Below are 27,647 nucleotides of genomic sequence, written 5' to 3' on the forward strand. Positions count from 1 at the left end.
GGTTTTTCAATCTCACTATTGGTTTGATTATATCTTGGAACTTGTTGAGAGACAAGGTCGAGGAACGTTTCAAGCCTGTAGAAGATGAACATGCCTTGCTGGCCCAATTGACCCAAATGAAGAAGGATACCCATGAAGGTATGTGTGAATTCATTTCTAAGTTTAACAAACTAGAAAATAGAATTCCGACTAATTCTCAACCTACTCCTGTGAATCTCAAGTGATTTTTCATCAATACTTAGTTACCGGAGGTTAGTTTCTTCCTAAGACGAGCTACTCCAACAAATTTAGCTGCTGCTCAAATAATGGCTATTGAAATTGAGGACGATTTGATCCTAGCTGGTAAAATCAAAAGTGATCTTAGTCAGTCCAAAGGAAATTCTCATATGGAGATTTCATCTTCTAGTTCTACTGACCTAATGGTGCAGAAATTAGCAAATGAACTCCTTGCTTTGAAAAATCAGGTATCTCAGAATTCCTATCCTACACTGTACAAGGATATCCCAAGGCGGACATATCCTAATATTCTTCCTAGTTATGTTGCTAAGAGTCAATCCAAGCTACCTCCTCTTCTCGAGAGGCTCATGCTTGAACCACCTCCTTCAAAGGCAGCTGTTGGTTACTATGACACTGATCAAAGTGAGTCCTCTTACTTCGATTATCAGTATGATGATGCTAGTATTCCTCAACAAGAAGAAGAAGATGCAATTGACGACTCTACTATACACTATATGCAGTATGATGATTTTGTTGCTGCCGAAAGGACTCATAGTTAAGCTTTTACTGTAATGATAAGATCCTAGACACGGTTGGCTCAACAAGGAAAAGCCACGAAAGTTGCAGGTGATTCCCAGTTACCTGTTACTATTGCTAAAAGAGGAACAACGTTGCCTTATAATCTAAAGGATGTAGCGAAAAGTCAAGTAAGTAACAATAATCCTCTTTTTGCTTCTTCCATTGATCCCAAGCCCAGTATGCCTAACCTCAAACCACAATCGGACAATGTTCATCCCTCCCTAGCTAGTTCGTTCCAAGGTTTTGACAATATTGATCATTCTAGGAAAACAAAAATTCAAATGTCTGAGGTTGAGTATTTACAAGCTAATCCTGATCAATTTGATAAGCTAGCTAATTTTGTCAAAAATAAGGAAACTCATCCTATACTTGAAAATACTACCCGACAAGAACCCAAGAATTTGCCCAATCATTTACTGACTATTCCATCCGCTACCCCAGGAACGATAGAACCCTTTTTATATTTCCTTGTTGATCAATGGTTTTTAGTTGAGAAATTGTGTCTTGGATTCTTGTGCTTCTGATAATGTCATGCTCGCTAAGGTTGTTCAAGCCTTGGGGTTGACCTTGACCAAAACTTTTTGTCATTGCTATTCAATGGAAAACAAGCAAGTGCCTCTTATTGGGCAAATCAAAGATTCTCAATTCGTATTTGCAGCTTTCCCAGAGAATAAAATAAAGATGAATGTCTTGGTAGCTAAAGTTCCAGCATCATATGGAATGTTACTTGGTTGTAATTTTTGCAAGGACGTTGGAGGTGAACTCAACATGCATATGACTGAAGCAAGGATACCTGTCAAACGTATAGTGCAAAAGTTAGTTCCTGAAAGAGAGACTAAGTACACAATTGTCAAATCTATTGATCCCCATGCCCAGAGTCTTTTTGAATCTACTGGTTTTGGGAATTACTATCTTCATATAGATGAAATATTGGAGTTCGCTGAAGATTGGTCTTCTAGCAGTTCTGACATTTCACTACTTTCAGCAAGTGAAAAGTTTGTTGATGCTAAGCAAGATCAAGCATTAGAAGTTAAATCTTTCAGTTCCTATATCATGGTTGAAGATGATTAATCTTTTGTTGCCGATGAAAATGCTCAATTACCTACTCAAGAAGAAGAATTGTAGTCTTCTCCTACACAAGAAGAAGGCTTATCCTCTCCTATCGAAGAAGATGACAACTTTTCTTTTCATGATGCATTAGTCTCGGATGAGGGTAGTACTAGTCACTCTAATGAAAACAATAGTTCAAATGATGTTTGGATTCTTGAGTTTTATGGTAGTTGCGCTACAAATGGATCCGGAGATGGTGTAGTTCTTATATCTCCTAAGGGAGAGATCTTTCATTACTCCTTCAAGTTGCAATTTGCTAATACTAACAACATGACTAAATATGAGCCACTTTTTTTAGGAATGAGTGTTGCATAGAAGAGAGGAATAAAAAATATCCATGCCCAAGGTGATGCAGAACTGGTAGTTTGTCAAGTAAGAAACATAAATTAAACAAGGAATGATAGACTCAAGCATTACCGTAATTTGGTATGGGAAAATATTGAAGATTTTGATGCTTTTAGCATCTCAGTTGTACCTCGTGAGTATAATGATAGAGCTGATTCCCTTGCAATTTCAGCTACTTTGTTGGTTCCCCATCTTGGTTTTGGTCAAGATAAGTATATTATTGAATTGATCTACAGACCCAGTGTGCTTGACAATTGGGATCTTTGGCAAATTTTCAATGATGATAAGTAGATTAATAATTTCTTGTAAGCAGAAGATGGCTTCAAAAATTTGTACTTTGAAGGGAGTAATTCTCCTTGCTCTTGTTCGTCAATCTCAATGTTAGAAACATCATCTGAACCGGATGAAGAAATTCTTCAGCTGAAAGAAAATAAAATTCCCAAGGGGTTGGTTTCACTTGAAAAACTCTTTGATGAACATGATCGTTATATCAAGAGACGATATCAAGAAAGTGTTGATTCTCCCATGGGATATGAGAAGTATAACATTGGCTCAGATGACGACCCGAAGTTTGTCAATATTGGCAATAACTGCACTCCGGAGGAAAAAGATCAGTTTATTCAACTTTTGCGCCAATACCGTAATGTCTTGGCTTATTCATATGACGATCTTAAAAATTTCCAAACTAAGGAGGTGCAACATGATATTCCCTTGAAGCTTGGTGCGATACCTTTTAGACAGAAGCAACGCTAGTACAATCCAAAAATCTCAAGTACCATTGTTTCTGAAATTGAGAAAATGTTGGACTCTCGAATTATTTTTCGCATCCATCATTCAACATGGTTGGCAAACATAGTTCCGGTGCATAAAAAGAATGGGGACATACGTATCTGCGTTCGTTTTAGAAATCTTAATCAATTGTCACTAAAAGATAACTATCCATTGCCAATCATGGATTAAGTTTTGCAAACAGTGACAGGATCTGAAATGTTATCTATGTTAGATGGGTTTTCAGGATATAATTAGATTGAGGTTAGTGAATGCGATCAACATAAGAATGCATTCACTACTCCATGGGGTACATTTTCCTACCATAGGATGCCTTTTGGGCCGATCAATGTAGGAGCTACTTTCCAACGAGCTATGGACTTGGCTTTCTATGCTACTGTTGGAATATATATTGTAGTATATCTTGATGATCTTACTGTTTTTTCCAAAGACCATGGGAATCATCTTTTTCACTTGAAAGATGTCGTTAGCATGGCATTTCTCTTAATCCCAAGAACTTAGTTTGTGGGGTAACTAAAGGAAAACTTCTCAGTCATATTATTTCCAAGGAAGGGATAAAAATTGATTGACAAATGGTGAAATCTATTCAAACTCTCCCTTTACCGTCCAGTAAGACCATTGTTCATTATTTCTTTGGTAAAGTGAATTTTCTGTGAAGATTCATTCCTGATTTTGCAGAAAAGACCCATCATATCATGGATATGATGAAAGGAAAAGTCACTTTTCACTGGAATGATGAGGGTAAAGCTTCTTTCAATGAAATTAAGGATGCAATTGCTCATGCACCTGTGTTGGTATGTTGTAACTACATCAAGGATTTTATCATGTACAATTATGCTTCTGAGCATACTATGTCTGCTATTCTAATGCATAAGAATTTAGAGGAGATCGAGTCTCTTATTGCTTTCATGAGTTGTCCTTTGAAGTCTCATGAACTCAAGTATTCCCCCATTGAGAAGAATACTTACACTGTTCTAAAAGCAGTCAAGTATTTCTGTTTCTACCTTATGAATTCTCATACTATTGTGTTAGTTCCTAATACAACAATCAAGTCTATCTTGACACAACAAGATTTTAGCACAAAAAGAGGAAATTGGATTGCTAAAATCCAAGAGTACGATTTGGAGATTAGGCCTACTAAACTTGTTCATGGTAGAGGACTTTGTCAGCTTATGGTAGAGAGTATTCCAGAGGAACATGAGTTGGATGATTCTGAAGATCTTCCCAATGTGTTGTTTGTTAGTACTACTGATGAATGGTACTCTAAGATACCATTTTTCTTAACCTATGGTGAATGTCAGTGACATTTGTCATTCAAGGAAAAGAGGACTATTAAGATAAAGGCTGCGAACTTTGTACTATGGGATACTGGTTTGTATAAAAGAGCAGTTGATGATACTTTCCTTCGTTGTGTTGATAAAGTGCCACAAGTCAAATTGTTAGAATCTTTTCATGATCAAGCTTGTGGAGGTCATTTTTTCGCACTAGTGACTGCTCACAAAATTTTGAGAGCTAAGTACTATTGGCCTACACTCTTTCAAGATGCTTTTAGATGGATGCGTAAATGTGTACATTGCTACCAGATTGTGGGCAAACAGAAACTTACGACATTACTATTAAGATCGGTGATTATTGAAGAACCTTTCCGGCAATGGGGAGTTGATTTTATTGGTGTTATCAATCCTTCTTCAAGTGCAGGCCATTCATATGTCCTTACTAGTATTGATTACTTCACCAAGTGGGTGGAGGCAATACGAGTAAAGCATGCTACTTTTGAAATAGTATGCAGATTTCTTAAGGAGAACATTATTTCCAGATTTGGTGTTCCACACAAGATCGTCACTGATAATGCAATCACATTTTTCTCCTTTGAGATTACACAATTTTGTTTTGAATATGGTATTTTTTTAACTCATTCATCCAATTATTACCCTCAAGGTAATGGTCAAGCATAATCAAGTAACAAGAATATGATTACCATCATTCACAAGCTTGTGAAAGAGAATCAAAGGTCTTGGCATAAGGCTCTTTATGATGCTTTATGGGAAGAAAAAATTACACCCAAAAGAGCTATTGACATGTCACCATTTCAGCTTCTTTATGGGGTAAATGCAGAAAAACCCATCACTTTGGAACTTCCAGCTCTAAAATTGGCTAAAGCAATTAAAGATGAAACTTTTGAGAGTGCTTTAGACAAAAGAATCATTTATCTTTCTTAGCTAGAAGGACAAAGAACACAAGTGGTAGACCGGATTGCTCAACACCAACAACAAGTCAAAGTTATTTTTGATAAGAAAGCAAAGCAAAGAGAATTCCAAGTTGGTGATCACGTGTTGCTTTGGGATAAGCGAAGGGAACCGAAAGGTTTACATGGAAAATTTGATTCTCTTTGGCGAGGACCTTTCACTATTCATTGTATTGCTAGAGAAGATAGTTTTATCTTGGCTTATAGTGATGGTAAACCATTTGTGCTTCCCTATAATGGTCAACATTTCAAGCATTACTTTGAATAAAATTTTGAGGTGACCTCTTGTAAATAATGTGCAAGTCTTTTTCTTTTTTTTGGTCTTTTGTGTTTTTGTTTGTTTTCGCACTGATTGACTTTGTGGCCCAATGGATAAAAGGAAGGCACTTAGAGATCTGGTTTCTCTTCTTTCACAATCTTGAATGTGGATAAATGAAAGAATTCCCTAGTCAGAGCCAGTTGTCCTCATTTTTGTTTTAAAAAATGATGGACTATTACATAAATTTTTTGTCTAAAAGTGAAAATTTTACTCTATGGCATGCTTCCCAAGGCAAAATTTTTCCTTACCCCTGGATTGGACTAATCCTCAATTCATCGTCAAACCACATTTTGAATTTCATCATTTTTTGAGTTTGTTTGCTTTCTTTTTCTTTCAATTTTGGGTTTTTTCTCCCCGACTACAGGTGGAAAATTTTCCTTAGGTTGCAAGTTTTATGTTTTCCTTTGTTTTAGTGTTGTAGGGAAATATTAAGCTAATTACAAGTGCACTTTATGAAAAATAGAACTTGTAACTTACTTTTTATTTCCCCCTTGTTGCTTTTTGTCTTTTTAAGTCATTGTAGGAAATTTTTGAACATATTACAAGTGAACTTTAAATTATAAAGTTACAACAAAACTTGTAATTCATTTAAAAAGTTCCACTTAGTGATTTTAAGTTATGGCAGGGGTTTTCTCCTCTATTATAATTTTTATAAAGTCGCTTTAAGTTGTAATAGGGATTTTATTTCCCTATTACATGTTTTATTTTTAAGTTATTTGTAAAAGGAATTTTATTTTCCCTTTACTAGTCTTTTGTTGAGTTGTTTAAAAAAACTTGTAAAGGGAGTTTTATTTCCCTATTACAAGTATTTTAAACTTTTCGTTTGCTCTCACAAACCCAATTTTGCCTTATGCATGAAAAAGTGAACATTTTAAACTTGCAAATGGGTTTAGAAACCCAATTTCTTTGTTCTTTGCAATTTTAAACTTGTTATTCTTCTTCAAGAACCCGACCAACTATAGAGGTGGAATTTGTTGAAGACTTCCAATGATTTTTTGTGGAAATATTCAAGGAGGAAGAAGGCGTTTAGGTTTCATTGATATTCTCATGCATCTTCAAACTCCTTTTATGCCATTTGGAAAATGTTGTTGCTGGTTTTATGGCATTTTGACAACAAAAACATGTTTTTGAAATACCATGAGTTGCCTCATTCAAGTACCACGAATCTTGTCTCTCCCAAATTGTTTTGGTTTGTCTTGCCTAGGCATGGAGGTTGGATGATTTGTTTGATAGATTTTTCATGCTTTTGATAGGCGTTTTTCAAAAAATGTGGCTAGGGTTTGGAGTCTAGTTATTGTCTATTTAAGAGATTCTTTCTCTTCTTTCAGGGATTGCTTCTTATTCTTGGGAGGTTATTTTGATTGATCAAGGTATGTTCTCTTCTCTTTTTCTTGTTTTCATTTGTTTTAGTTTCCTTGGTCAATTTGTATATATGTTAGTTTTGTTTTGCTCTTGCCTAAAATCGGTTTTGTGAGAGATTTTCCCTTTTGTTCCAAGTTTGTAAAGTAATTTGTGAATTGCATTATCTTTCCCCATTTTACCTCTTTTCTTGCATTAAGGATTTAAAAACCCGATTGCAAGTGAGATGAAAATTGGTTGATCTACCCCTTTGGTTGAAAAGTCTTAACCATCTTTTGATGAAATTCCAAGTTTCAAAGTTGGAAAATGCTCATCCTTTCAAAATCGGGTTTTTAAAACTTGATTACAAGTTGAAAGTTCTTCCCATTTTCATAAAGATGATCTTCCCGAAACCTTTTCATTTTCACTCATATTCATTGCTATCATCCGTACATACCATTCCCGTCATTTCCCACGTGTCAAATCTCATTTTTCACCCACTACTTCATTTTCCTTTTTACATGTATATTGACATTCTAGTTTCAAAAGCTCGATTGCACATTTGTTCTTCCCTACTTGTATACTTGTAAAACATTCCCGAAGATCCGAAATTGGTCAAAATCCAAGTTCCAAGCATCCCTATTTATTTCCCATCTTCCTCTCACAAAGTTGGTAAGTGAAATAGATAGGATTTTTTCTATTTGACGAGGAAAGATGACAGTTGTAGCTGATCTTGATGTTGCTTTTACACTTTTAAGTTTTCATCGCAGCATATCAGGTTGTTCGTCAGTGTCATATTTACCATCATCTTCCGCTCCAAAGAAGATGAAATACAAATTTGATAAGTACCAGAATGAGGTCACCCCTTCACAAGTTTCTTCTCCTATGGATCATACTAAGGATACATAAATAGGGCATGTTGACATGCCAGATTTCATCAAGAGGGTGGAGGATCCACAAGATAGTAATATGCAACGATTATTGGACAACCACATTCACCATGCTTCTTCTTTTCTAGTGGCTGTCCTAGAACCCAAGTTTGTTATTTCTTGTGGTCACCATTTTGATAAAGAGACAAGAACTATCAAGAATGATGATGGAGAAGCCATAATCCATCTTGACACGGATAAATTTGGAAAAGTTTTTAGAATACTGTTAGCACATGTGTATATGGAGATTTCCAAAGATAGTGCAGTTGATTACTATGTCAAGAGGGAAAAGGATTGCAAACACCACATTAACAGGTTGATCCATGAGCCACGAGCCGCTTTCACAAGATGGACTAAGTTATATCGTTGTGACTTCAAGTGGGAAATTGTAGACATCATTACTCTCCTTAGTAGGATGTTGGGTCTAGAGCATTCTAATATTTCTAAACCTTGGATGTATCAATTTATCATGTTACTAAGGCAATCCCATCACATCTCATGGGCTGAAATCATCAGTGATGCTTTGTGTGAATAATTTGCGGCAGTCCCTTTCACCATGACATTCTATATGAACTCATATCTTGTGTATCAAACAACATCACTGAGACACTTCCCTGCTCTTTCTACCAAGGGTGATCACTCACTTATACCTGTGTGGGAGTATTATGATTAGTTGCCTTTGAGACCTAGCCGATTACATTTCAGGAGGGTTCAGGTTGCATTCTTTGGTTATTTTATATGTCAACTTGACAAGACACTAAATAATAGAAGAGTGTCAAACGAAGCATGGGAGAAGGTGAATGAGCATGGCTGTTTGTTCCTTCAGCTCTCAACTTTCACATACATGAGAGTTGCATGTTAAAGTGGCAGTCATGCATACTTCCTAGATTCCCAATTGATAAGATTATTCTTATGGAATGGGGAAGACAGATCATGGCTGTTCATGCACATCAATCTGTCAGGCATAAGGTTGGGATGGGGATTTCTACATTTAACCCATTGAAGATTGGCTGGTACTCCCTCATTACATCCACCGAAGCCAAAGCCATGGAGATCGAAATGCAGGAGATAAAACTCAAAAGGTCTAAGTAAAGAGCAAATTTTGACTACCGAGGTATGAAGGAGAGAATCAAAAAGTCATTTATACATGTGCATAAGATATAGGATATCTCGGTAGATCTTCGTACAAAAAAGGAGGTTGATAAGATGGATTATTGCAGGCTCACCCTTGAGCAGATTATTGATTTGAACCTAGTGGACATTCCGTAAGGAATGATTGATGATGGGAATGTGCTTGATCCAGAATATGTTTCACGTAGAGTTGATGATGCTCCACTTCCATTAATTCAGTGGTCACATAAAGAATGCACTTCTATTCTTGAAAGATTTCAACCTATCCTAGCTAACACCAATACTTGGCTCAAATGTAATGGTGTTAAACTTATCAAGATCAAAATTGGTAAGGAAGATGACTCTACAGGACCCCTTGGTCGCAGGATCGAGATTCAGATAGATAACAAGGAAGGTGCATCATCTTCAAGCACTAGAATTAAGTTGCGGGTAAGTCGGGCAATGGTACTTTCTCCAGAGGAAGAGACAAATCGTGGGTAGGAAAAATGCCATCTTCTTATTCATGTGATTGATCCTGAAAATCGAGAAGAAGAACAACATTCAGATGATGCTCCTAAGTCCCCAGCTTCAGAGTCACCTCATGAGGTCCCCTCATCAATTCCCATGGAGTTACGTTTATCTCCTCCTGACACATATGTGGATGATTCTTCCATTATTCATGATGTTCCTATAGTAGTGGATGAGTCTCCTCAGAACGCCATTCCCATTTTAGGAGTTGAGCCACCTCTTGATTATCAACAAAAGAGTTTGCTGGAAATCTTTGAGGATACTCCCGCATGTATTCGTTTGTCAGAGATTGATACCTCTACTTCCAGCTTTGAGGAGTTTATGAGATAATCTTCACGTTCTTTGGTTACCGAGCAAGCCATGGTTGCCATCCAGACATATACTTCCCCCAGGATGACCACGTTTGTATAAACATAAATTGCTTCTCCTCTGCTTTCAGCTGCTACTGAAGGAGAGCGAATGGCTTTACCTTCATGGCTCGGGTTCTTTCACTCCCAAGAGAAAGAAGCAAAAAATTTCTCCTAATGACTTTGATTATCAACAGATTAAGCAATCTAGGCCTAAAGTTGCTAAAAGAGCCAAGACAATCTCAAGGGTAATTATTGACACCAATAAGATGAAGCTGTCTGAAATCGTTGAACCTCTTGTAGACAAGCCACGTGAGGAGATGCAAGCTGCTGATTACAGTGTCACAAGGGTAGAATTGGGTAAGCAAATACATGAAATAGTCAAGCATGATGTCGAACAGTCTATAGCTTCACTATTATAGTGATATGATGAGCTTCTAGCCAAGAAGGACAAGCTAGAAGAGGAGAATAGGCAACTTGTTGCAGCTGTTTGAAAGATCACCAAATCCGCCAGTGAAGAGAGCAATCCTTCAAGTTCTTCCGATCCACAAGAATCAATTCAAGGAGTTGAGAGAGTTGCTCAAAAGGTACAAGCATTAGAATCTTGGGTAGATCAGCTTCATGATTTGTATGCACAGGTCTTGAAGGAGGTTTTTCAAATGATGGTTAAATTGAAGACCATTGAGGAACAATTGAACTAGGTTTCTGATACTTTCAAACAACACTTGGGAAAGGTGGAAGATAGCTTGACAACATGGCTCAAAATTCCTCAGCAAAAGTTGAGTGTTCTTCTAGAACACTAGGTTATTCCTTCGAGAGTTGTATATCTAGAATACTAAGAGCTCTTGGAGAAAAAAACCCTTGTTCTCAAGTCACTTGTTGAAGACATTGATGATGCCATGAGAAAGATATTTGTAATATCATGGATCATAATGGGGAATTATTATCAAAAGAAAGAGTTCTCTCAGATCTACAGTTAAAGATTCATCATGAGTGGAAGAGTGAACCATTTTCACTTGCATCTATTCAAGCTTTGGTTACATACCAAGTCTTCTTACAAGAAATTCAGTCTTCCTTTGAGAAGAATAATGCCACAATCCTTCGTTGGAGCGATGTTATTGTCAAAACCGTGATCGTGGCAAAGAATACCCATGAACCAAATTCTAATGAGCTGCAAATGATCATCCAGAAGTTTGAAGGATTCATGTCTACACATGTTGCAACCTAAGTGTTTTTTAACACTTAGTTGCATTTTCAGAATTGTAATCTCTTAGTTGTAGTTTCTCTTTCAACATGTTTACTTGTAAAAATATTTTGTAAACTGCAAGTCAAGTCATTACTTTCACTTTTGTAATTGCAAGTAGACGAGTTACAAATCAATTTAGAATAGGACTTGTAACTTTGAATAAGTCATAGTTAGTTATTGAATAAGGCTTGGTGGTTGAGAGAATTTCTCAAGTTAGTTAGGATCCTCCTACCTTTTTCTCAAGACTCCTCTCCTATAAAAACTTGAGGAGGTCTATTGTAGTCCTTATCTTGTGGAAAGCAAGCAAAAACTCTGCCAAATTTGTAGCAAAGAAGTCTTTGAGCTTTTATGTGTAAATAAAAAAATTGAAATAAATAGAAGAAGATTACTCAAGTGTTGATTCTTTGTGCTACATTCTCGAGTTTGTGTTCCATATTATCTTTCTTGTAAGTGTTTCTTAGAGAGTTTAATCGAATTTGATTCGCAGTCTTTGTGCTGCAAGTATTGGAGGTTAATATAAATTAGAGTAAATATTCTCTTGGAAAGAGTTATAAGTCTTTGTGCTCACACTTATTCTTGAGAGGGAGATTAAAAATAGATTCTATGATAAGAAATAGTTTTGAATCTTTGAGCTCATACTAGTTCTTACTGTTTTGTGTAGAAGGGAATAAGATATTTCAGACTTTGTGCTGCTATAATTTGTTCTTGATATCATTAGCATAGAAAAGGGTAGATAGGACTTCACATATTCAAGGCTTTGAGCTTGATATTGTTGTCCTGTCCCGAAGGAAGTGACATAAGTCTTTGAGCTTTCAGGAAACATTATTTCATTTCTCTCATTTCATTTCAAAAGATGTTACTTCTGCTTTATATTAAATTCTTATCATTTTTCTGTGGAGAGAAAATGATATTGGTTTTCTTGAAAAAAAAGAAAGAGTGCTTTTCCATCCTATTTTAGTTTTAGTATTAGATAGATAGGGGGGGCCTTCCCTTAATTAGGAGAGTATCATACTCACACACTGTTGTTGAAACCACAATTTTGTATAACCAAGTGTACAAAATTTTTAACCAACATGAAGCCACCTTAATCATCTATGCCTATAAAATGCATTAGTTATCATTGGTCAATGTGTTAGTGTGATTGTAATAATACGTTCCTTCTCCATCATAGACATGGTAAGAAGATAGTTGATCCTTATGAGAAGTGATATGATATGAGAAACACGAGTTAACTAAATAAATACTTCTGTCATTTTTTGTTCTTTCTATTTATCTCTGCATCTCCCTCTTGCTTTGCCTCTACATCTTTATCTTTATCTTTATATTCCTCTCTATCTTTCTCCCCTATATCTATCTCCTTACCTCTCTCTATATCTCTCTCTTCCTATTGCTCCATCTTTCTATATATCTCTAATTATCCTCTATCCTCTCTCTACTTTTGTCCCTTAACTCTATCTCCCTCTTTCTCCCTATTAATCTCATATATTGTGCAAATATTCAAAATGTAGACCATTTTTTGTCTAATTGACCTTAAACACCTATTCGGTGTACCTATTGCAGACCAAGGTGCGATTGCTACTAGATATTGAATCTCTACTAACATAACGTTTGAGGACGAACCAACAACTAGAACTTGCCTTGAAACATGAAAGGGGTCAAATCAAAGCGAATATCATGTGTGTAGAAATATGTGTATTAAATAAGCACATATATCAAATATATAAAATGTGTAAATATATTGATGGGAATAAAGTGACAAGTGTATATAAATATAATCCATGGTTGAATAAGTGTCATAAGACAAAGACCCACCTTTACATTAAATTACATCATTTGTCTATATATATATATATATTATTATCTTCTAAAATAATCCAAAAGTTCAAAAAATATGACATAAATATACAACTTTTTATTATCTTCTAAAATAATCCAAAAGTTAAAAAAATATGACATAAATATACAACTTTCAGTACCAATGTATCTATTATACAATTACCAAACCAAACAATCATTAAAATGAAATGAAAGTTTTAAATGTTGTCCACAAAACCACCTGGTCTATTGGACCGATGAATTGGAATGAAAACTGGCCAAAATATATGAAACAATGGACAACCCCATTAATCATTACCTGTTGTTTTCTAACTTTTTGCTTACTCTTCTTCCTTTGCAATGGACTATTCTTGTTTTCTAACTTTGATCAGGTAATTTGTCCTTGTTGATACTTGTTCTCTTCAAACAAAGTTACTACAAATCTGACTTCTAGCATATCTGCAGATTTCCTTACATGCTTTACACTCCATGATGTAGTATCACTTTATCTTTTCTAATTTTGAAAGTAGAAACAACAAATTCTATCCGTCCACTACTTTTTTAGTTGTACATTATATGAGGACAATTTAAAGGTGAGCAATCTAAATGAGCTATTTAAAAAGACAAGATTTCACAAAACCACAAATTTCTTAATCAAGATTCACAACAAAAAAACTGACAATAAAAAAAACCTGAAAATTGTTAATGTTGTTACTCTTAATCCCGTACAATAGTCTCCACCGTTAAAACTCATTCAGTCACTCTATGTCGACTCCCAAAATAGTACTTAGTACTTTTACTAGTGATCGTATATGTATGAAATCCAATCCTTCTGTACACAGCTCGGTATGAATTCTATATAGGTTGGAGTGCCTGTAGCCATTCCGTACAATATTCCTGTCGGGAAGTTTACTTTATTGAGGTTGTAAATCTTGTCACTCCACTGTAGTACACTGATTAGTCACGGGTTTTACACAAGTGGTTAAATCCAAGCGTACCAGCGGTGACTATTTCCAAACAGAGTAGGACCACACGATTTTCGCGGAAAACTTCAACTAGTGAGAAAATAAGGACACAACGTGTCGAAATGTACAGACCGACTTAATTATTTAATTATGTTAGAAAAGTAAGAATTGTACATAATCATTAAGACCAACATCCATGTAGGTACAAACATTCAAATGGTCCATTTTAAGTGGTTGGGAGCTGTTTGTTTTGTGTGCCTGGAACAGAATAGAATAGAATGGTGAGGGTAAAGGTGAATCTGCAAAGATTACAAAACCCTGCAAATCGCCGGGTTACATTTTCCAAACGCAAAGCGGGACTGTTGAAGAAGGCCAGCGAGCTTTCTGTCCTCTGCGACGCTGAAATTGGTCTCATCATTTTCTCGGCGACAGAAAAACTTCACGAATTCGCTAGTCCCAGGTAAGGGTTCTCCGTTTTACCTCTCGATTATACTCTCTAAGCAATGCAAGATTACTTACTATTTCATTTCCAGTGTTGCAGAATTTTTAAGATACATAAATTCTTAAAAACAAGTGGATATGTCGAATAAAATCAATTACAAGAACCTGAAAAAAATTTGTTTTTAATATTTGTTTAATTTACTGTAAAATACATTTTTGTTATTTTTTTTTTTCAATGGTCAAATGTTTAATAATAATTTTATATTTTATTTTTATCAAAAATTAGTAAATAGTTATCTTATTATTTTATATTTTTATAATAATAATATTTTCTTTCTATAATTTAAACATAACCTTAACTAGACCCTAATTTTATATTTATAATTGAATAGAAACGTAACTCTCACATTAATTTCTAATTTGGTCAACAAATATCAGATGATAAATAACAAATTAAAACATTTTTTTAAGAAATAATGTTAAATTAATATATATGTTTCTAAAAGATATCTATCAACGTTTTTTATATAGATTTCTTAAAGATATATATGCTAGTCTTATTTTTAATGGTAAAAATAATTTTATTTTGTTTAACTGTAAAGGTTTAACTTAAATTTGTTATAATTTTCATAAGCCAAATTACTTTAACTTTTTATTGTTATTTTAAAAAAAATAAAATTTGTAAGCCAAATCACTTTAGTTTTATTTCCTATGCACTAAATTTCTCTCAAGAATTTTCTATACACATAATTTCTTCAGCAATATCTACTAAAAAATGGATTCAATGTCATTAAGTAATGCTTCATATCGATTTAATCCATTTCCTATGTAACCCATTAGACAAACACATGCATACGAACTTACGAAATAACCATAGGCATAACCATTATGCATAGATCAAATATATAAGCCATAAGAGAACACAAGTTATACCCTGGAAAAACCCTCATGAGGGAAAAGCAAAGCCTCCAAAAGCATCTATACTCCATATTATTTAACCATAAATTAATACAAAGCACTTATAGACTTACAATGAGTTCTTTTGAAACAAGAAGACTCTAATGCATAATCCATGTGTTCAAGAATGAACCCACACATCCCATGCGATGCTTCATATATGCACTCCTCAAATTGACTCAATAATAACTCACTTGACCAGCCAACCTAAACCACTATTTTTTGCTTGCTTTAATAGAATCAAGCTCGCACAAAATACAACTAGTGGTAAAGTAAAACCATGTACTACAAAAACATGTGAATACAATACCATTGACCTCTAATTTAATATTGGGTACTAAGTTTTCACTTTATCAAATATCTTTCTCCAATATTAAATGATTATTATTATTTGAATAAAAGTGGTAGAGCCAATAAATAAATTTCTATTAATAATAATAAACAGAGTTATCCCAATGTAACACCCACATTAAATATAATTTTCAATGTTACAATACAATACATAAAGTGGTCCCAAGAATGTTAACTCCTAATGATACATGCGCATCTAGGTTCCCCTAAGTGCACCACGTACATAATAATAAATAATACATTATAAACATTATGCAAGGTGTACAACACCTTATCCCAACAGAAAAATCAACTTGTTATGCCTCTCACACTCTTTAATTATCATGTATAAAAACTTGATATACATCTTATGTCAAAGAATAAGGGTTGTATATGATAATTATGTGATGCAAGAACATCCCCGGTTCTTGGCAATTTTGCATCAACCAAAAATATATTTCTTTTCAATTTGTTTTCTGTTTTGCAATTTCAACATTTCTTTCTACATTTTCTTGCATTTGCTCATCGGATCTTGCGGAGCCGGATTTTTCTTGCGAACATGATTATCTTCCTTATTCCTGAACCATGGGACATTTGGATCTTTTTATGACAAGTTATCGCTTGCGGATTCCAAGACAATTTTCTGGCTTAGAAGACCGGAACCGCTTGGACCTATTTGCTAATTGCGAATCTTGTGGATCCTTTTTGTTAGATGCAATGACAGTCCCAAAGACACTGAGAAGGGGGGTGAATCAATGTCTAACCGGTTAGTGAAATATTTGAACTTATTTATAACTTTGCAACTTAAATCAATGTACCGGTAAACAAGCAATAGTGCAGTAAAGAGAAATGACAAAGATAACATAAATGCACACCATAACACAAGATATTTTGGCGAGGAAACCCGGTGTGGGAAAATCCTCAGTGGGATTTGTGACCCACAATATTTACTCACTGGCCAATATGAATAAATATTACTTACAACATGGGCCTGCACATGCAGGAAGGTCAACAGCCTAGAGCTCACTGCTCCATAGAAGAGTCTCAATGACTACAAAATGGATAATTAAATCTAATGCAATGTACTGCTCAAAATAGCATCTGCAATGCTTGATTCAGTACCAGTTTAAGCTCAGTCAGATACCTTAAAAAAAACCTTTTGTTGTCTTATATATACCAATAATAATAATCACCTATCCTTATACAAAATGATCTATCAGATCTCATACATATATGAGTCTTTACAATACATCATGTCGGCTTACAATTAATTACATTTGCAATATAATTCATATAAACAAAACTTTGTCTCATGTCGGCCTGAGTGCCGGTATACTTCATTTCTGGTGTAATCTGGATGTCGATGAATGTGCTTGTCGGTGCCCATAGATGATGTTTGTGTTGCTGGTGAACCTGTTCAACCTGTTACCGACTGGTTGCCATCAATGACAACATCAACCATTCTCATTGAGTGTAGAATGCCAATAATCTCCCCCTTTGGCATTGATGGCAACACTAGTGAGAAAAATCCAAAATTGTCATCCAAAAATGAAATCCAAAATATGATCCCAAAAAGAGTGTGCTCCCCCTGAGCAAGTGATCTCCTCTATGTATTTATTTTTCTCCATACTACTCCCCCTTTGACATCAATGGCAAAGGATGTCAAAAAGAATCAAAGAATACAAAAAAATGTTACCTCATAGCCTGTAACCGATTATTTACAATTTGAAAAATGTCCGCCAGAATTAGATTCAGGCTCTGCATGAATTTGTTACTGTCAGAAAGAATGGTTTATGTTTGCTGGATCATGTCGGTTAGATAGTGCATTTGTTGCTTCGGTGATCGTTCTCCTTGAATTGTTGTCTTTGATAGCTCAACCCACTGAGTAATAAGACTGTTCAATCTTGGACCAAGTGTTTTTTTCAGTTCTCGAGCTTTTAACCTTATCCTTGCTTTCTTTTTCTCAAGTTTCTCAATCTTTTCCTCATAAGCTGCCATTTCCTGTTAAAAAACTGAGATGTCCCGAAGAACCAATCATATTATCCGCAATGTCATCTATCTCCTTTTGTCTCTTCTTAATTTCCTCATCAATATATTCAGTCAAGTGGTGAGGCTTGCTAGCTTGTCTATACAACTCTTTATATTCCGAAATTATTGAGTCAAGTACCGGTAATAGTGAATCCATGTGCTCAGTATAGTCTTTGATAATTTTCTCAAACAATTCACCTTTCTCTTTATCTACTCTTTCCTTTATTGTTTCCTCATTCATCTTATCTATGGTTAGAAAATTTTCAGCAATAGATTTGGACAATGTGTCCAATTTACCTAATGAATCCTCAATATGAGCTATCTTACAGGTTGGTGCAATCATCTTCAAAATAGGTAATGTGTCATCAATAGCCTTAAATGCTAAGACATTGCAATCTGTTATCCTCTTAATTGAATCCAATAGAACATTTGTTACATTTGTGGGTCTAAATTCTCCAGTAGATGTGCTTGGTTTTGCAATAGATTTCCTTTCAAGATACTTTCCCAATAGCCTTAACTATTTCTTCCTTGTTTCCTTCAATTGCTTCCTCTTTATTTACATTTTTTGCCGGTTTCTCTGTTTGTGTTATTACCTCTGCTTCTTTTGGTTTTTCAGTCTGTGTTAGTACCTCTACAACTGTCGGTTTCTTTGTCTCCAACTTCTCAGTGTTCGTTACCTTAGCCTCTACCGGTATCTCAGTGTTCTGAGAGTCAACAGTGTGTGCCGGTGACTCAGAGATCTCATTGTTCTTAACATTAGCTGTCTTAATCTCTGCAGTCTCTTTATCCACAACAATGTTAAAATCTTGAGTATCAACATTCATAGTGTAAAGAATTTCAAAGTTCGGGTTAGTGTCATCATGAGTTACTTCTTCAGTTGTCTTATCTGGTTGATTGTCTGTATGTACTGGTGTATCTGAAGTTATTGGTGGAGTATCCTGTGTTGGTGGAGGAATGTTATTTGTAACCTTTATAACAGGTATACTACCAATTTTGCTTTTACATTTGTCCTTTTGGTATACCTTAGCAAAAGATTTGTCCATTTTTTGTCTCTCCCTTTCCTCTTTCTTTTATTTTTCAACAAAAAATATGTCACATTTGTCCGCAGTTTCATCAGCAATCTCTTTTACTCTCTCAGTCATTAGGCTAACCTGCTAGTGTCCACTCACAAAAAAATGACCGGTTTGCTTCATAAATTAGTTCATCAATTTCCTCTTTAGAATTACAGGGTGCACTGCCAATAATGCTTCAACTTTTAACTTTTTATCTAATTCCATCACTGACATTCTCTTAGCTTCTAATCTTAGATACAAGTCATTCGGCAGATCATCTACAACTTCAATCAAAACCTTCTTATAGATGTCTAAGTGCAAAATAATACTAGCCTCTATTGTGTCCTTGTCAGAATCTTTGAATGAATGATACAATTTGTTCACATTACTGAGATTACCTTCTTGAGTTATCTCATTTACCAGTTCCTCCGGTGTAAGGGTATCCGGTGTCTTAGGTTGTTTCTTCTTTGGAGTTAGCTTCTTCTTAGGCTCCCTTACAGCTTGCTGCTTCTTCCTTAATGTTCTTGCCTTTTTAGGAGAAGGAGAAGGTACCGGTGAGGGTTTTATTTTCTTCCTCTTTACTCTCTTGAACTCAGCTGCTTTTCAGTTGTCTGTATCCGAAGAAGTGACAACCAGTGAAACATGAGCTACCGGTTCCAATCCTTCCAGTTCACTAGCAGATATACCACTCAAGTTCATTACATTTTCTTTAACCTCCTTAGCCATTTTGGATGCATCTCTGATAAATTTCTCTCTTCTTTTTCTCTTCTTCTGCATTGAAACAACACTCTCAATGGTCTCAGCATTACCAAAAATTTCTTTAGATGGTTCCTTAGGTGCATCAAGAAGTGTTTTAGCATATGCTTCAAGAAAATTTAGGTTAACTTCATAACCTATTTCTGTTATCCAAATTGTTCTAGGAGTAACAACTTCCATCCATGTTTCATCTCGTTTGATTACAAAACAAATTTGCTTATCATACTTGTCTATAATGCTCTGTGGTATCCTTTCTCTCGCTTTCATCTTAGTTTGGAAGTTTTTAAAGTAGTCCGCTACAATGTTGTCACTGTTAGAGCCCATACGGGTGATAGCTTCCATGATTTATTTGCCTACCGAGATGTCATATCCAAAGTCCTTATGACCAATGCCGGGTATATCTTTGGTGAAATAAAGCATCAAACACACAAGTAGGTTGCCAAAATGGAATGTCCCCTTCTTGTCACCCTTAATCTTTTTTAGGTTATCAATCAGTTCATCCTTAAGCCATTCACATATATCAATCCTAGCATTGTTCTTGACCATCTCATATGCACTATGAATACATAAGCTGTAAACAGAGTTTAATCTATTTGCATGAGTTACTCTATATCCAAGTACCATGCTCACATATCTCACATTTGCATCAGTAATGTCATTAACCCTAAGGGATTTGTTGTCGGATGTGGCTCTGGTTAGGTCCATAAAACCCTTGTTAGGTATCTTCTTAGTTTTGTCGAGCCTACTACCGGTTGAGGGTAAACTAGTAACTGCCTTGATTGCTTCCTTTGATATTTTAAAAATAGAGTCTAGCCACATCAACTCTCCATGAACTCTGCCTAGAACAAGACAAACTACCTCCTTAAAAAATTTAGGTACACTCAATATTTCAACAAATCCTAGGTCTCCTACAATCTTGTGCTCCGGTTTAACCAAACCTTGTTCATCAGTAATAACATCATTGTACATGTTTTTTAAATCATCAATCCCTAAATTTTCTATGTTGCAGTGAATGTAGATTCTAGGGTCTTCGGCAAAAGTGACTCCCTTCGGAATTTTTGAAAAAGCTCCGATAGAATCATCTTGCTTGGCAATTTCAGGGATGATCTTAAACACGGGCCTAGGGCACTTAATGTTTTCTACCACAGTAGGGTTTGCAATAAACTCAGGTGCAGAAGATGAAGATGCCATTTCGAAAGATAAATACCTCTTGCTTGAAATCTTGAATGCCTGAAAATACTTTGTTGCTTCGCCTTAGGATGCCTTTGCTCAATTTCGCGCTCTTTGAATGCTTGGATGCTTGGTGGTTTGAAATGAGGGTTTTCTGGTGCTTTATAACCAAAAAGTTCTTCAAAAACTGCATTAAATGCTTGCTGGTTAAGTGAAATCTTAACACATCTGCTGGTAAAGAAGAAATGTGTCTTCTTACCATCAACCAAGGGTAGAATGCACGATTTTGAACTTGTTGCCATACCCCCTAAGGATTATTTCTTAGTTAGATAAAGAATATCCTACCGGTGGATGGTTACTCTGTTCTACCGATGCAGAGACAGATTCATCAACTCTCTAATCTCCTTTCTTAATCCTTTGTTTTAAAAATTCTTGCTTTATTTCATTTACCTTTTCTATTCCCTTCTCATTAGATCATTTATTGTTCGCTGATATGGTCTTGCTTCTACAAAATTTTGTAATATGCCCAATCTTGTTACATGCATAACAAGTTACATTATTCCTCTGAATAGCTTTTCCATATCCTTGACGGGTTTGTGTTCTACATTGATTACATAAATGTCCAAATCTACCACAAACATAGCATTTTACGTTCATTTTGCAATTTCTAAATTGTGACCAACTTTATTGCATTTGGAACATTGACCGGTGGGTAAGTTTGTATTCTGATTATTTCTAAATCTACACTAATTTTCTCTATGACCAAATTTGTTGCAATTAAAACATTTCCCATTAAATTTATAAGCATTAGGTTGTCTTACCGGTTTACTATGATCTTGATTATTTGCAGTCCCGAAACTCTCTCCATCTTCAAATCCAAGTCCAATTGTATCTCCATCACGTTTTTGTCTTTTCAGCATGTCATCAAGTCTTTCTGAACTTTTCTTGAATTTGTCTTTGTGTTCATTTACGGTGATCAACTCATTTTCTAGAATGACAATTTGTCTCCTAAGCTCCTCTTTATCATGTTGCATGTGAATCAGATATGTCTTTAGCATATCATTCTCATGACAAAGTCTTAGATTTTCATTTGCTCCATCACTAAGTCTCCTAGTCAAGTCTTCTTCATTCTTCTTTGTGTCTTCAATATCCTTACATAGCCTCATGGTTAAATCTTGCATTTCATTCCTCATGTTAGTGTTCTCTTGTCTCAACTTCTCTGCAATATCACTAAGAGTTTCCTTTTCATCATCGTGTTTTTGCATTTGCTCATGAAGTTCCTTCCTCTTGTTTTGTGCTATAACCAGGTTCTCTTGAAGTCCTTTAATGATTTTCTTAGCAGTCCTTAGATCATCTTCAAGTTTGATATTCTTCAAATTTTCTGCATCAAAATCTTCAAGAGCTCCTTCCAACTAGTTTCTCAAACTCTCCATCGGTACCGGTTTCAGAATCTTTCTCAAGCTGTTAGGCTTTTGCAAATAGAGGACCAGGCTCTAATACCAATTGTTAGATGCAATGACAATCCCAAAGACAATGAGAGGGGGGGTGAATCAGTGTCTAACCGGTTAGTGGAATATTTGAACTTATTTATAACTTTGTAACTTAAATCAATGTATTGGTAAACAAACAATAGTGCAGTAAAGAGAAATAATAGAGACAACATAAATGCACACCATAACAGAAGATATTTTGGCGAGGAAACCCAATGTGAGAAAAACCTTAGTGGGATTTGTGACCCACAATATTTACTCACTAGCCAATATGAATAAATATTACTTACAACATGGGCCTGCACATGCAGGAAGGCCAACAAAATAGAGCTTACTGCTCAATAGAAGAGTCTCATTGACTACAAAATGGATAATTAAATCCAATGCAATGTATTGCTCAAAATAGCATCTACAATGCTTGATTCAGTACCGGTTTAAGCTCAATCAGATACCTTAACAAAAACCTTTCGTTGTCTTACATATACCAATAATAATAATCACCTATCCTTATACAAAATGATCTATCAGATCTCATACATATATGAGTCTTTACAATACATCATGTCGGCTTATAAATAATTAATTACATTTGCAATATAATTCACATAAACAAAACTTTGTCTCATGTCGGCCTAAGTGTCGGTATACTTCATTGCCGATGTAATCTGGATGCTGGTGAATGTGCCTGTTGATGCCAGTAGATGATGTCTGTGTTGCCGGTGAACCTGTTCAACCTGTTATCGGTTGGTTGCCATCAATGACAACATCAACCATTCTCATTGAGTGTAGAATGCCAACACTTTTCGTAGCTTGCAGAGCTTCAGTTTGTTGATTCCTATGTTTCTTGGTGTGTGGCCAACCTTCCCTTCAATCCGCACTCCATCCTTTGGATTTTTCAGAGGATTCTCTTTGGCAAAGGCCGACCTAGTGGTTTTACACGTTTGATCTTGCTCTTCGGCATTTGATCCCTCTTGGGCCGATGCGGATCCCTCTAGACCATATAAATTGATGTAATTAAGCATCATAACTCATCAGAGAGAATATAGAAGATATATCTTAAGATTTAGAGGTCCAGAGTTAACCAATTCTGTAATTGAGCATGTATGTAGTAGGCCAATGAGCCGAATCTTGTAACCCAGATGTTACCGGTCATTCGCAATCAGTTTTCATGATCTAATTCATTCAGTTCTGTATTGCCTCCATCATCTTGTCTTGATTTTGTTGTGTTTACTCACGATGCACAATCCGGATAGATCTCATTGAGGTCCCTCCTAACTGTGACTGCACCATTATGGGTACTGAAGAATAACCTAATACTGTTAAATATAAAGAAAAAATAGTTCAGCAAATGTGATAAAGAATTTGGGTTTTCGTGTCTCAATCTATCTCTAGAACTACAATTTCATGTAGAAACCTTGAATAGAACTACTGAAGTTTGGCTAGCCTTAGAAAAGTTTTTTGGAAAGGAAATAAACTAAAAAGTCACTAGTTAGAGAATAAATTCATAGGATTGAGTCCAACTACTTTTTAAAGATTACTCCATTAAGTACAAGTCATTCTATAAATATAGGTTTTATTTTTTAATTTTAATGTTTGTTAAATTATTAGAAATAAGATGTGATCTAACTTTCTTATCTATGTAAATTGACTTCCTATTTAGCACATGATATCTTATCTTTTATTTTGAAATAAACAAAAAAATCACGAGAAGTAAAATTTTCTATTTATGTTAGAATTTTGTAATGTGTATCTTATTTTATGTATTATATTCAAATTAAATTTTGAGTTGATATATTTAAAGGTAAGTAAGATATTTGTTAATTATGTAGGAATTTAATATATTTAAAAAAATATAAAGATTAAAATATTTTTCTTATAAAGCATGAACAGAATAATTGGGAAGTATAAAAAAGATTGCGCTTTGATAGGACACCACATAGAACTACTAGAACATATACAGGTATAATTCATAGCCTTTTCATCAAATACATTGTAGTTGATTATGTCATTATTAATAATTGTTAGTTACATGGTCATTTTTCGTATTTTTTTTAAATTTAGTTATAAAACTATTTGGTGTTGGTATTTAATGTTATTATATTACTTTAACTATTTGAAGGAAGTATTAGGTATGATAAATTTAAAGGATAAATTTATTAGCTAATTATAATGTTAAGTAGATGGTTGTTATATCTTGTTTGGTAAGATATAAAAGTAATAATACTTGTGGAATGCATCTATTTTGAGATGCATGTTAGAAGATTCTAGAAGAGAAAAATAGAACGTAAACATTCTATGAAATTTATTTCAATATTTTAGAAATAATTATAACAAATAAAAACCATTTCTCTATTTTTAGATAAAAGGGATAAATCCCTATAACATGTTCATCTTGAAATAAAATTACATTTATTTGGTATGACTTATTCTACCATCTAGATCAAAAAGAGAGAAAGATAGGTGAATAAAATTGTGTGAGGGAAAACTAAAATAACACAAAGCAAATCTCATATTGATTCAGGAAAAAAATAGATGAGTAGATAGAGGTGTTGCCATTATGTGAACCGGTATGAAGACATAATGATATTGTATGTTGTCATTGATGTCAATATGTGACATGATGTGAACCGGCACATGTGATAGGTGAAAAGAAAGTGGAACCAGCATATGTATGAACCGGTTTATATGCCAAAAGTGAAGCGGCATATTTGTTCAAGATGAACCGGCATGTAGTTATGGGAACCGGCACATGGAAGCATTGTGTGACTACCGGTTGGTAGGTAGTTTCCACTTCAGGATTTCCGGTTGGAGTACCTCAAGCCTGTGTGACTCAATCGGTGATCTTTGTGTGATGAGTTAATAGTATAATGGAGAACAGATCGTGTTTCCACGTAAGCTCTGTGCGTGCAAAGGATCTTGCATGAAGAAGACTATTCCTATCTACCTCGGGAATGTACGAAGTTTGTCAAACGGTGATAATGCGTGATGGGTTATCAGCTACCATGAAATCGGTGGATAATGGACGATGGAGAATGTCTTGAGATCGATTCAAGATTGTTGCATTTAATGCAGTATGATTCAATGGTCAGGATTGAACTGTTTGAATTGCTTAACCTAACAGGTTTAGGGTTTAGGGTTTTTGCTACCGACCTGTCTGTTTCCTATAAGGTCGATGTTGTGTTTCTTTCTAAGGTTGTTGGCAAATGTTGTGAGTGTGTATCCAAGGGAAGTGATATGTGATACTTGCCAGACCAAAGGAAAGAAGAGATACCTGCAAAGTGAATGTGCAGAAGGAGAAGAGGAGCCAAAACGGATCTGCATTAGCATTGAGTGTTGTTACCAGATCATTGTAATTTCTGTTGATCTTTAACCACTTCAACAGTTGTGAAATCGCTTAACAGGGTAGCCTTAATTGGGCTTGATGCAAAAATGCCTTAGCAGGGTAGTCTTAACCGGCTTGATTCAAATCCCTTAACAGGGTAACTCGAGGTTAATGAGTTCTGAGAAGCTATAGAGCTCTGGAGATCCTTTAGCTATTGAGTTCTTGAAATCCTCTAACAAGGTAACCCTAACCGGGTTTAACCCTTAACCGGGTATTATAGCCATCCCTTAACCGGGTGATCCCTAACAAGATCGATTCCTAGCAGAACCTATTGTAATGTCTTTAACTGGACAAGGCTCCTAATAGAGTGGACTTCAAAAGAGTTCAAAAGCAACTTGTGGGTATTCATCCCCATCGTGGTTTTTCCCAGTTGGGTTTCCACATGAAAATATGTGTGTCATGTGTAATGCTTTTATCTTAAGGTGCATTGTTATTACCTGTTGAGCATATGATGGTTCTATGTTTTATGCCTATCTATAAAACATATTGAACTTACTGTTTTGAAGTTATGATATTAGTTTACCTGTTCATGCATGAGAGTGAAATGGTACTATAGTATTCAGCTAAGAGGAAAGCTTAGTGAGTGACCGGTTTATGACTGTTTGAGCTATACTGGATGTTATCGGTTGCACTCTGTTTTAACCAGTATCCCTGTTTGTCAGTCATTTGGAGTATTTGCTGTCAAACCGGTTTTGGACTGTATTTGTGTTGGTACTGATTCACCCCCCCCCCTCTCAGTACCGGTTTGGTACTAGTGGTTCATCATTGAGTTATCAATTGGTATCAGAGCTCTACAGGTCCTCTGTGTTGTAAGCTTAACCGGTTGAGGAAAAGATCCTAGTCAAATGATGAAGAGGGAAGGTCCAAAGTTTAACAGGGAAAATTGCAGTAAATGGAAAGACAGGATGAAGATATTCATCAGAAGCATGTGTGTTCAACACTGGAGTTATGTTGAGAATGTATATGTTGTTCCTACCGATACTCTCACTGATGACCAAAAGAGAGAGATACAAGAAAATGGGCAAGTCATGGAAGCCCTCATCAGTAGTCTATCTGACATTGAGTTTATTGATGTTCAGGACAAGGCAAATCCCAAAGAGGTATGGGATGCTCTTGAAAATATCTATGGTGGTGATGAGCATGTAAAATAGGCTAAGGAAGAAAGCCCGAGAGGGAAGTTTGAAGACATGCGGATGGTTGAAGGAGAGACCATTCAGTAGTATGGAATAAGAATCAAAACTGTTTTTGGAGAAATGAAGAGTGTAGGTGGTAAAATAGAAGATTCCACCGTGGTAAACAAAGTCCTGAGATCCCTGTTGCCGGTCTATGCAATAAGGGTTGCTGCTATCCAGGAGCTGAGATCAATAGACAAGTCTAAGGTATCCTTGGACTCCATCATAGCGAAGTTAATAGCCCATGAGCTAAATAGTTTTGATGGCAGTGTTCAAAAGACTGAATCAGCATTTAAAGCCTCTGCTACACCATCCAGAAAAGGAAAAGAAGCTAGCACTAGTGGGGAACCTAGTCAGAGTAGAGAAATAAATGATGAGGAGATTTTGATGGCATTTGAAGCTCTCCTTGCCAGGAAGCTTCCTCAAGGAACCGGTAAATACAAAGGTAAGCTATCTTTCAAATGCTTTCTTGTAACCGGATAGGATATATTGCTCTAAACTGTCCTAATGGCGAAAACAAGGACAAACCAAAAAGGTTCAGGAAATTCAGAGGAGGAAATCGGAGAAACTGTTTTGTAGCAGTTGATGAAGGCATTACAGATGAGGAATCAGAAGATGAAGAGAATGAAGACATTGTGTTTGTTGCTGTAAAGGAAGATGTGGCAGACAAGAAGGCTCTTGTCTTCCGGTTTGATAATTCCAATGAGTGGATCATTGATAGTGGTTGTTCTCACCATATGACTGGTGACCGGAGCAAGTTTCTATCCTTGGAGGAGTATGATGGTGGTGTGGTTCGCTTTGGCAATGATGCACCATGCATGGTCAAAGGCAGAGGGTCCATCTCTCTGAATGGAAAGAGCAGTGCTGACAATTTGTACTGGGTTGATGGTCTCAGACACAACCTTCTAAGTGTTGCCCAGCTAAATGACAGTGGCCTCAGTCTGGAATTCAAGAATGGAGTTTGCAGAATCAAAGGAAAAGATGATAA

At 35.6% G+C, this 27,647-nt stretch overlaps 1 protein-coding gene across 2 annotated transcripts in view; it reads left to right on the forward strand.

Moving 5' to 3' along the window:
* Positions 1–27,647, forward strand: part of LOC131078171 (MADS-box transcription factor 23) — a 174,679-nt gene that overhangs the window by 51,281 nt on the left and 95,751 nt on the right. Inside the window, exons 1-2 of one of the 2 annotated variants that reach the window (XM_058015844.2) lie at positions 13,748–14,341; positions 23,987–24,065. The exons of the other annotated variant lie outside the window; for it this stretch is intronic. Of the exons in view, the coding sequence (XP_057871827.2) occupies positions 14,160–14,341; positions 23,987–24,065 (261 nt within the window). The 5' untranslated portion in view covers positions 13,748–14,159. Of the gene's footprint in view, positions 1–13,747; positions 14,342–23,986; positions 24,066–27,647 lie in introns of those variants that run through there. 2 annotated transcript variants of the gene reach the window in all.

The sequence above is a fragment of the Cryptomeria japonica genome, chromosome 5 (genome assembly GCF_030272615.1).
Source record: "Cryptomeria japonica chromosome 5, Sugi_1.0, whole genome shotgun sequence".
NCBI classification, from domain to species: Eukaryota; Viridiplantae; Streptophyta; class Pinopsida; order Cupressales; family Cupressaceae; genus Cryptomeria; species Cryptomeria japonica.